This window comes from Mytilus californianus, unplaced genomic scaffold (assembly GCF_021869535.1).
Source record: "Mytilus californianus isolate M0D057914Y unplaced genomic scaffold, xbMytCali1.0.p SCAF_2, whole genome shotgun sequence".
NCBI classification, from domain to species: domain Eukaryota; kingdom Metazoa; phylum Mollusca; class Bivalvia; order Mytilida; family Mytilidae; genus Mytilus; species Mytilus californianus.
The window spans coordinates 92703951-92716498 of NW_026262668.1; the positions used below are offsets into that span (position 1 = coordinate 92703951).

The 12548-nt window shown below is 31.9% G+C and overlaps 1 protein-coding gene across 1 annotated transcript in view; it reads left to right on the forward strand.

Annotated features, from left to right (window-relative positions):
* The first annotated feature begins 3892 nt into the window (after positions 1–3892).
* LOC127727723 (excitatory amino acid transporter 1-like) overlaps positions 3893–12548 on the forward strand; it is a 29420-nt gene continuing 20764 nt past the window's right edge. Inside the window, exon 1 of the mRNA XM_052234838.1 lies at positions 3893–3917. Coding sequence (XP_052090798.1) covers positions 3893–3917 — 25 coding nt within the window. The remainder of the gene's footprint in view (positions 3918–12548) is intronic.

Here is a 12548-nt window from a genome sequence, read left to right on the forward strand (position 1 = left end):
GTTGTACTCCTATTTTTGACATTTTTACCTATTATGTCTGTTTGTTTTGTTCACACATTGTTGTCAATATAATGGAATTTTAAGTGAGAGGTTTAGCTAGCTATAAACCAGTTTTAATCTACCATTTTCTACATAAGGAAATGCCTGTACTAAGTCAGGAATATGACAGTTGTTTTCCGTTCGTTTGATGTGTTGATGTGTTTGAGCTTTTGATTTTGCCATTTAATAAGGGAATTTCCGATTTGAATTTTTCTTGGAGTTCGGTAATTTTGTTATTTTACTTTTTTCACAACACGAATGCATAGGAACTACTTACTTTTTCACAACACGAACGCATATCAACTACTAACGTTTTCACAACACGAAAGCATATCAACTACGAACATTTTCACAACACGAACGCATATCGTCAACTCTTCCTCTGCTATATGTTCTCAGTGATTAAAAAAAACATAATTATTCACCTAGTAAAGACGTTATTGAAATTCAATCCTATGTTGAGAACAGGAAACTTATATAAAAATTTTACGCCAATTCTATAGACCATTTCTTGGAGACTGTAATACACTTTTTCAGTGATGATATCCGGATATGTTTAATATAACCAAGATTTAGTTACTGTGATAGTTATTACTTTATATTGGGATCAATGTACTTGACACATGCAATATGATAGCGCATTAACTTCAAAAAGAAAAGTTAATCAGGGAATCAATATCATCCGTTCCTAGTAATAATTTATGCTTTGATTCATTTATTTTTTAATATGTTTAATGATGTCATGTGATCTAATAACAGCAACTAACTACGAAAAAAAACTACTTCTAAGATCCTTATATATAAATTTAGGAATTTCGTTTGCGCAATTTTTTTAAAGTCTCTGGTTGAGGTTTTTTTTTTTGATATTGTGCGCAAAGCAACCGTGATTATAAACTAATATTACAAAAAAAAAAAAACTCCGATAATCTTTAGAGAGAAAAAATCGTTAAAGGTTGGGATCTCATAAAACTATAATTTAACGCCACTTCATGGTCCTTTTCCAAATCAGGAACCTCGCCAATGAATGTCTTCTCTCATATCTTAGTCTTTATTGTTATTTTTAAGATTGATGGCAGATCTTATATATTCTCTGTTAAATATATTTACATTTTTTTCGATTTTTGGCGGTTTAAAGCTGATTATTTTGTGAAGACACTTGTTTATTGTTGAACACTGTGTGTTGACCTCAAGATGTCTTTTGGTTATTTGTGTCGTTTCATTTCGTTTGTGTCTGGAACTTGTCTAAAAGCCAAATTCACTATAAGTGGATATATCAATAGTATAGGTTTAAGTGTAATAATTTCTATATTGTACAATACGACTCTTTAATAACCCCTCTAACCTGGGATAATGGCGAAACAACCCATCTTTAGGACAAGCTGCGAAAATCAGTGTGAAAGGGCTTGATTCATCAGATCGGTAATATGCACACAAAACAAAAATAAAAAACCCTCAAAAAACATTTAGCTATGTTCTCCAAGACTAAAATGTCAATTAGTAAAACGCCAACGGGTTTTGTTGAAGGCGTCACCGACAGTCTGAGAAAAGCATGACATTGTGATATTTCAATATCTATATGTCAACATGATTTCAGACCATTTGTGTTATGATAAGACTTTTATTCTTGTTTATTTTAAATCTTGTGGACAAGTGTATCACGAAGAAACTGTTATTATTAAATTTTATTTACGGTTTAGAAAAAAATGTCAATGTATCTGTTAATCATTGAAGAGTAATAATGCAAAATTAATGCTTTATATGCTTTATTTTTGATGCATTGCCCATCATTGAAAAAATAAAATATTGTGTTGATAATTCACTTTAATGACTAAAAATGCAAAAACAATTGGCAGGTATTGGACGCTAATTATATAAGCTCAACTTTTAATTTTGTTATTTGTTATTATTGAGTTTGTAAATCATTGAGCCTTAGCCACACCAATGTATTTGCATTTCATTATAATAGTTAAATCTAATTACTTGTAAATTCCAATACAAAAGTAATATGCGTTCAAAAACTCTTTAAAAACTGCATTTCTCAAATTAAATCAAGATATCAATTGGTCAATACGCCAATTTACTTTGTTTTGTCAGTTTTCAAAACAGAAATACAGATTTTATTTTTGACACTCTTATGTTTTTCTGTGAGTTGAGACAGGCTATCATATCAGTTGATTCATCCTACCACGAACTAGACTAGGTAATCATCGTGTGTTCTAATAGAAGGAATAATTTTCTAAAGTTAAAGACTAATGTGATCAGCAGAGACGAAGTGGCAGTTTAATATCTAGATTTTTTTCGACAGATAAGAGATTTATTATTTAGAATCTACGTATCATGGTAAATGTAATATTTTAAGATTTTTTATTAATCGGTACTATATACCTTCCGTTCAGCCTTGTATCTCTGTTGAAGGCCAATTTTATTGGGATACTGTAATGTAACAATAAACTCAATTGTACTCCTAGAAGGAATAATACTCGATATCAATATCCCGTAGGTCTGTAGTTGTTTGCTAACACGTATTTGTTGATTGTGGCGTTCTCTCGACAAACAGAGAGTTGTGTTCAATGTAAAAGACTGTGCATTCTTTCTTGTCAGTCTGAGTTTTTTTCTCACATTTTGTCACTTTTCTTGTTGTGAAACATACCTCTGGGTGTAATTTTAGAATCGTATTACGGATGAAGCCACGAATACAGTATACCCTATCGAAACTCTTTTCATTTAAATTGTCTCTATCTTGACGAGATTGTAAGTTACATCAGCCTTCATCAGCTTTTTCGAGTAAACATTATAATGCGTAACATTATCTGCACTGTTAACAATTTATTGTACTATATGAAAGAATTGTCATGTATCCGAAAGAATTGTCTTTGAATTCTGTAATATTGTGCTAAAACTTAGAAGTGCTATTCATTTATCTGATAACATTTATTTAAATACACACGATATAATGATACATTTGATATATTCTAATATCAGCGAGAGACACAATAATAAAAGATTGAGACAATGAACACAACATTTGGATGATTTTTTAAGGCTACTTGAAACGATATTTTGTGTAATGACGAATTGTGTTATGACTTTCCATCCCTTTTGGTTATATAGCTCTTAATATAATGAGGTACCTATGCACCCAGGCTAGTATCAGTAGTCAGTGCTTTGGTATTGACATGATTGAAAACATATATTTTGTCCAATCTTTTCAAAATATAGATCTCTGATTTTGTTATCCTCATATGACGAGCAGGTGAGTTCCGATAGATCTGAATTTTATTCAGATAAACATTTTTTAATTTCTCCGTTGATAAATTTAGAAATTATTATGAAACTTATGTTCTAAATCACTATAGTCTTTTTTTTTTGTCATGAAGCTCTTATCGTGTTTCAGTACTTATACACCCTTGGCTGTCAAATTTTCGGCTTTGAGTGTTATTCTCATTTCTCAGTTGTGGATTTTACTTAATTTCTGAAAATATTTTTGGCATTTTAAACATTTTTAATCGAGCGTCACTGTTGAATCTTTTGTAGACGAAACGCGCGTCTGGCGTACAATTTTAATCCTGATATCTTTGATGAGTTTATCATGAATTTAATGTGTTTAATCTGTTAGGAAATTTAGATAAAAGTTACCGAATTTGATCCGTCTACATAGCTTTATTGTGTATTTCTTAATCATAAAACTTTTGCCAAATCAAAGATTAATACAAGTGAAATAGAGTTATTTGTATTTCATAATTATTATAAAGTTGTACCAAATTGAAGAAATCTTTTATGTAGTATAGATGGTTTTTTTTATTGCAGTTTTAAATGGAAATGTTAATATAATCGTTACTGTCATATATATAAAATGTCTTCTGAATCTTCTTACAAGGGTACTATCTGCAAAAACACTTAATCATAACAAATTTATCGTTCGATTAATAAAATCTTTGGTACTAGTCGTTCAACGTCATCACTTCTTCAAGAGGTCGTATAGGACTTGACAACTTCTTAACAACTTTCTATCAACAAATTAAGTCAGCTCTTCTATCAATATTTCTTCTTATTTCTCGGAATAACGTGCAAGTAGATAATGCATTTTTCATTATATCTTTCATTTCGGATCCGATATTGATCCGGTCGCATCAAATTCATTTATATAAGTTCTTTTCTCGTATCATTGATTAGAGATCAAATAAAAATCTTCTTATTTTTCTGTTTGGCAGTACTTAACGTCATTTTATTGAGTATATTCTTTAATAATTTACGGCCGATGGATATGTATAGATGAAAAATGACAGTGCCGCGGCACATTATTTCCGGCATTTTAGTTCTAATTTTAAAATATATTTTTGTACCGATGTAAAGGAAATTGCACGACAGGGATAATAAATTCATGACCGACATTCATTTAGTTAATGTTTTCATCAAACATTGATGGATTTTTATATAAAGGTATCATTGCTGTATATATATTGCCATCGTTAGAATTATGAAAAGATCTGTTCGATGTTATCTATTGATCAAACAACTCCTTTTTGTTCTGATTTTCGAATCCCTTATTTGATATTAGAATAATTGACTATTTTCGGACAAGAAGAACACATGTTGACATGTACATGTATGTACTATCAAATTTGCCTTGGCCATTATTTCATTTAGTAATGCGCCTTTCTAAAATGTTACGACATATTTATTGTAAATTTTGTATGTTTCACAACTGGAATACAATTTTATCAGTATTAAAAATACATTACTCAACAAGTTACACTGGTTTCTTTTCTTTTTTTTTAGGTATATAGACCATGTAAAACAACGAGGAGACCCACACGTAGTCTCTGACTGTTGGCAATCCTCTTTAAAAAAATAAAAGATTAAATTAAAAATTAGACCATCTGTGTGGCCTCTTGTTACTTGTAGGTTAAATTTTGGTAACATATATTTTTTTTAACGTTTACAAAATATAAGTTGACCAACATTTTCAGTTAGCTTACGTGCTTGCATCTCATATATCTCAGTGAACTTGACGTTAATAATACTACAGAAACCAGAAGGTCTGCACGTCACAAAAACTGCTCCAATATAACTATGAGGAAACACGACTGAAATCGACGCTACATAAGTTTAATGATGACCATCACGAATTGGTTGACCGATACGATGTGTATGTGTCTCAACTGACTTCTAGCGATATGTTTTTCGGTTTGATTAACAATAACCTTGATTTGAAGTTATGATAAGTTTAACAAGACGGGAATGAACCACTGCCGTAGTAAATTATAAGCTCTAAGGAATGATACATAACTGAAATTTAAGTGACTTTGATACAAGTGGAAAGTTTCGTACACTGTAAAATCCGTAACCAGTTGGGACTATGTTAATAACACGGCAGTTTTTCCGTTGAGAATCATAATCAAATTTTCACCTGAAAAAACCTCATCAAAGATATTATAATTTTGTACGCCAGACGCGCGTTTCGTCCAGTTGAAGGGTCAAATCTTTAAGAAGTTTAAGATTTAGGTTGAAGCCATTTCTTTTATTTCAAGTATTACCGTTAGTATTTCGAATGATTTTAGAATTTTATGAACAGTACATTTACAAAAATGCCATTACCTAAACTAGCCAGTATATATTAAAATAAATTTCTGATATGTCTAAATATACCTTGAAGTTTAGAACGTTTGTCTCAGTTTATTCGTGATCATGCTAATTTCTTTCCTGTGTTGTCTTAGGTATAGAAAAGAACAACAGTTTTGATTAAAAATATCATCAAATGTCATATTCACTGATTGCCAATATGACAACTATGCATCAGACGCATAATGATGTCGGGGTCACCGTACGTGCCTTCAACAATGAAAAGGCCATACCATATAGTAAGTTAAAAAAGGACCAACATATCGTCATCCATCAAAATGAATTTTTAAAAAGTGTCATCAGGTCATTAAAGACACTCTTTCTTCTTATTGTAAAAGTTGGTGTTAACGGGGAAAATCTGATAACAAGTTTCTTGATTATTTGTTTAGTTAATGTATGAATATGGTGGATATTCGAGCATCAAATTTTGAAAATAATTCAGAAATTAAAAAAAAGGTACATGCTATACCCATTTTAACAATAAGAAATAAACTTCAAGTACTCGGAAGGGGTGATGGTATAACTTATAATACACGGAAGTTCTAAAGAATAAAATAATGAATTTCTGCATTCAGGTTCGTGCTCTGTACAGAGAGCGAAAAAGTATCATTAACATATATGACCTTAAGGCCCCCTCTGAACATTTGAAGGTCCCCACTCTGTATTGGTTACTAAAAGAAAAGCCTTCACTAAATTCTTTCATAGATACACAGAATAATTTGTATGGAAGTTTAGCTGTACCTGTATAAGACTATTACAAACGGCACATCACATCCTAATTTTTACTGGATATTGTTTATAGAGCTCATATTTTTTTCGTTTATTGTTTTGTACATACTGTACATTAGGCCGTTAGTTTCCGCGTTTGAATTGTTTACACTTGGCATGTCGGGCCTTTTATAGCTTTCTATCCGGTATGGTTTTTGCTCATTGACGAGGCCGTTCGGTGACCGGTAATAGCTAACATTTACGTCATTTGGTCTCTGTTGGAAAGTTGTCTCATTTACAATCATACCACATCTTCTTAGTTTTATATGTAAAACGTTCCGACATGACAAAACGTAAACCAATTTAAACGGAAAACCACTGAATTACAGGCTCTTGAATTGGGACTGGTAATAAGTTTGCGACGCTAACCCTTCTTACCTGGGACATTGTATACCTTATTAACAACAATCTTACAGTTTTTTTCATATCAAATGTATGAAACATAAAATCATAGTTGTATATTTTGCTTTATTTGATTATTCATATAAAAGATATACTCATCTAAGAACTGAATTTTGAATCTCGTATTATTGATAATGTTTTTTTCTTTCAGAAACATGTTTCCTGAAAACTTGATTGTGTCCTGTTTTACTGGTGTAAGTATTTGTATTATAAGATCTTAGCGCAATACAATAATCACATTTTTTGTTCGTCTAAAAACCTTTTTTTAGTAGTGATACTTTGTTTTACTACTAAGAACTGAATGATCCTTTATGTTTTCGGAAGATTGTTTCCTCTTGGTTTCTTTAAAAACGGACCTAGAGTTACTTTTTGTGAAGTTTTGTTAACTGATTTTTGTCTTTTGGGCGTTTTTCGTTTTTGTCCATACTATTGTCTGTTTTAAGTCGACTTATTGTTTTTGATTGCCCATTATGGTATCATCCAACTCGTCTTGTTTCAGCACTTTTTTGAAAAATTGTAAAAAGAAAAGATTGGCACAACATCAAATACTATTGAATGTCTGGAACATTTTTTTTTAATACATAACAGTAAACGGATTCATAGAACTTTTGAAATACGTTAAATTAAAAAATATACGAATTTTATAAAGATTTGACCAAAATCTCTATTCAACACAACTGGTAAAAAAAGTCAAAACAAGGCGGTGACAAAAACATGATGAGTGAATGTAAACTAATTCATAATCAATTTCCATACAATTTTACTGAATTTCGATTTCAAAGTCAAATATTGTTTTGGTTAATCAATCATTCTTTTAATGATTTCCCTTGATACACAGTTCATTGGAAACAAAGACATCGCTGTCAATTACTTTGAAACTAATCTAAATGATAGTTGTATATTACGTTGTTTTTTTTGTAAAAAAGGATATACACTAATTGGAATAATCAAACACGTATGAATTTGAAATTAAAAAAAGTAAATGAACATGAAAACCAAGACATGCAAGATATGTGTTTAAATAATAACAAACTTTATTAACCGAAGATTTTTTTTCAATACATTAGCTTTTAACCATAGTGATACTTATATTTAATTTGTCTTTATATTTCTAAGATATGTAAACGTTTGATTTTATTCTGAAGACCTTCTAGCAACAGTCATTGCCAGTAAAAACCAAGCTATGAAGAATGTCCATTTTGTTGTTGGGAATATAAATATGCAGTCCCATCCGACCGGAATGGACTATTCAAATATTCCGGCCTCGAGCATCAGCAAAGATACATTAATTATCGAAATACGAGTCTGGTGTAGTAACATTAGTGCCGTTAATGTTGTTACTATCACTGGGTTGATACCTTTAATGGTGGACTGTAAGTCTTCGAGTGTATCACTAGCCAAGTAGCCACTACTTAAGAACTGGCATGGAAATACGGATATAAGGCTTGATTAAAATTTGCTGTTATAAAATATTTGAAATCATTTTAAGCTAAGGAATTTATCTCCCTCGTAAAACCCTTATATCAAAGATGAATTTAATAATAGAATTTAAATGTTATTTTTCAAAATTTATACGAAAAAAAATGTGATTGTCACTTGCTTTCATTTCGAACAAATTTAAAAAAAACCCAGCATTTTACAGATTTTCGAAATACAAAAAAAAACACATTTGAATCTGAAAGTGAAACTGTTGAAACTTCGGCAAACATTTTCTAGTGAGAAGAAGGCATCATTATGCTACGTGAAATTAATTATAATGCGTCATTAAGCTAAAAGTGCCATATGAAAAGAAGATAGCTCGAAAAATATTCAGCAAATTTCAATCATTATTGTACATGTTTCTCGTATATGTTCATTACAAATTACCATCGTTTAGTTGTGCCATTCCCCCAAAAAATCAATTCATAAAGTTCGGATAAAATGGACTAATTGTTGATTTTTAAACATCAAATAATTGTTTACATTCTTTAAACAACCTTCAAGAAAGCTGACGATTCATTAAACTATTAACGAAGCTCATTAACATGAGCAATTATTACAGACTACAGGTCAACTATGAAGTATCACAGTTTAGAATAATTTATTGGAAAAGTAATGCCTCCTGTCTTACTAGAAATAACTGTATCAAGGGCTCCGTGTATTATGTTCATAAGAAAATCATCTCCTATCTTAGTTAAATGCACCCTGTATCCTGCTTCAAACTCATGCATGCGTAGCTTTTATGTGAGGATATCGAATGTAAGATCCTTAATACTTTGTCATGTTGACCCAATGAATCTGTTTAACGACGCCTGTACTTGTCTATGCAATTCACAGTTTTTGAGACCAAGTTAAAGTCGTTTTAGGCAATTTATTAGATACTAATAAGCATGGCAATAATTTGTTAAGATGATAATGTAGATAACTTAGTTTGACATTTATTTATTCATTTCCCCAATATGCACTACAATATAGCTTGAAAGTTCTTGAAATCTCAGCATTTGAAAGTAACTGCAATATATTTTTTTAGTATTAACAAATCAAACAGGAACTTTGTATGTAACGCAAAAAGGCGCTAGCTTTCCAACGACCTAAACCTATTAATCTAGTCATCCGATAACCCCTCAATGACGTGCCTTTTCTGAATGAGTGAGACGACCAACAAGACATTTTAATACCTAATGCATGTTGTTATCTTTTCAGTATTGTACTTTATTTGACATTTTTAACTTTTTTGATTCGAGCGTCACTGATGAGTCTTTTGTAGACGAATCGCGCGTATTTTAATCCTGGTACCTATAATGAGTTTATTTCACACCATCGATCATTTTTCTTACGATACACTTTTGAATATAGTCTTCATAATCATATCATTGAGCTGAATGTAGAAACTTAAACCTGATGTATATGAACTATTTGCTGAATGAACGAAACTCGATTTATACATATATGTAATAAAAACAGTAATGTTATGCATGGGTGCATGACATACTTTTGCAAGACCAAACTATTTCCTGAAACTGTTAAAAATTTCTAAATCCTTGTTTGCAAGTTTCCTGTATTAGCAGCCATCGAATATTTTATTAGAATGTTGTAACCCTGATTTGTTTGTTCTCAATCGATTTATGACTTTTGAACAGCGGTATACTACTGTTGCCTTTATTTGGCTTTTAACTAGCTTTCAATAACTGCGAGTACTCTCAAATCGTACTTTCGTGTTAATTTGACCTGTTGACACAGTTTGTAATACATTTTTGTTATTCAATATTTACTTATTTTGTGTTATATCTCGTCTCACTATTTTTAATATGTAACACCTTTGATAAGTATTTAGAATGACGATAAATTTTCACTGCTGTTCTCGTACTATGAACAACAAATTTATTTATTTTTTAATAAATATCTCCGTACTCCTAACAACAAAATTATTATATTTCAATTTACCTGTTTACGTTATTTTATTTAACGTCATTTTGTCCAAGGTTATAGTTGTCTTTTTGACATTGTTTCACATTCCCCTTTTTTATTTAATATTGTATTTATATTGTGTCATAGATCAAATTTATTCGTTCAGTGTATGTTTACTTGTTTTTGTTAATATGTCTTTTTGATTGAGCCATTTCAATTGATTTTTTATAGTGTGTCTTTCTATGTTGTAATGTTACAGTACTATTTCAGGTTAGGGTGAAGGTTGGCGCCTGTTTAAACGTTAAAACCCGCTGCATTTGTTTGCAGCTATCCTAAGTCAGGAACTTATTTCAGTGGTTGTCGTTTGTTGATGTGGTTCTCAAGTGTTTCTCGTTTCTTGTTTTTTATATAAATTAGACCGTTGATTTTCGTGTGTCAATTGTATTACACTAGTCATTTTGGGGCCCTTTTTAGCTTGCTGTTCGGTGTGAGCCAAGGCTCCGTGTTGAAGTCCGTACTTTGACCTATAATTGTTCACTTTTTACACATTATGACTTGAATGGAGAGTTGTCTCATTGGCACTCATACCACATCATCTTATTTCTATCTACTACCTCTATTAAGGATATATCGGACATGAAATCCTTATCCCACTACTCGACATGCCATCGAAACATAAACCAATAAAATTGAGAATGGAAATGGGGAATTTGTCAAAGAGACAACAACCCGACCAAAGAGCAGGAAACAGCCGCAGGCAACCAATGGGTCTTCAACACAATGCCTTGCAAAATATGCCCAACAAACAAAAAAAGCATTTCCTGAACTAGCAGTGAACAGCGCAAGTGTATCACTTGACACTCCAAGACTTTCTGGCAGGTAGCATTTGCCATTAACATTTTCCAAAACCTCTAATTAAACTAAAGCATCCCATCTCAACTCTTGATTTATTGTGACATAGTAATACGATTTTCCGTGCTTGCAGTTTGTTAGAACATCATAAAAGAAGGGCGAAAGATATCAAAAGGATATTCAAACTCGAAAAAAACTTACAATGCCATGGCAAAAAAAAACGACAAACTATCACAAGACAAACAATAGTACACAAAACACAGCATACAAAACTAAAGCAAGAGCAACAATAACACCACAAAAACGGAGGGGGACTTCAGGTGTATCGGAGGGGTGAGCAGACCCTGCTCCATATGTGGCACCTGTCGTTTTGCTCGTATAAGTCAAACACCGTTGATACATCTAATTCAATAGGTCACATTCTAAGACAAGAGCAGGAGATTGCGGTTACTTCAATTTGAACATATTCGGCGTCATCTGTGTAACAGACATTATATAACGGTCAACCAACTCGTGATGGCATCCGTAAAATTTTCGAAGGGATGATTACAACTTCACCACTTGGAACTCTTGGTTTAACATCTTCCTTGTAGGCAGCAACTCTCTATCAAGGAAATCATGATAGGAAATGCAAGCTCTGGGATATCAACTGGGAGATATATACTCCATATGCAGGCGCTGATGCTGGAATTCATGTTGTTTCATAGAACTGAAAAGTTCACAATTGGGAAGCTGAAGTCATCTCTTTTGTCGTAAAGTTTTGTTCTCAACCGACCCTCATTGTCATGTCAGTTTCTGCAAGTCGAGATATGAGACAGACTTAACTGTATCTGTAGTATCCTTTATTTCAAGTTGTTTGATGGAATAAATGCGTTCAACATTCACCAAACTATAGCAGAACGTAAAAATAAAGGATAATGCTAGCTTTTTCATTCTTCCTAAGTAGCTCCTGTATAAACTCAGCATCATATGAGAAAAAGAGCAAGTCGACAAGGAGAAGGAGTATGTTCCCATTAGAATGCCGATTGCTTGTTGAGAAACACTCCTCCAAACGTGGCATATATGTTGTCAATCAAGAAATCAATCATCTTTATATTGTCAGTTTCAGAGAATTTTTTATTGAAATCAAAGTGATTTTTCACGAAGTTCGATTTATCCTTCCCATAGACATGACACTTGTATCTACGTTGGCCATTTTATATTATGAAACAAAGCAGAACCAATTCTTTTAATTTGTTTTATTAGTTTGAAATGAGGAATGCATGTGTAAAGGGTAAAAATGTCAAATGTTTTAATACTATTACAAGAGGAAAGAGACTTAGATTGTATGTACTCTAACAGATCTTTGGAAATTTTAAGTATCCACATCTGTTTCACACCGCCTCTAGATAAGGTAGTTTCACAGTAACTTTTAAGCCCGGATTTGATTGCTTATAAAATTGTTGTGAATAATCTACAAAAAGGTTTCGCGGAGCACT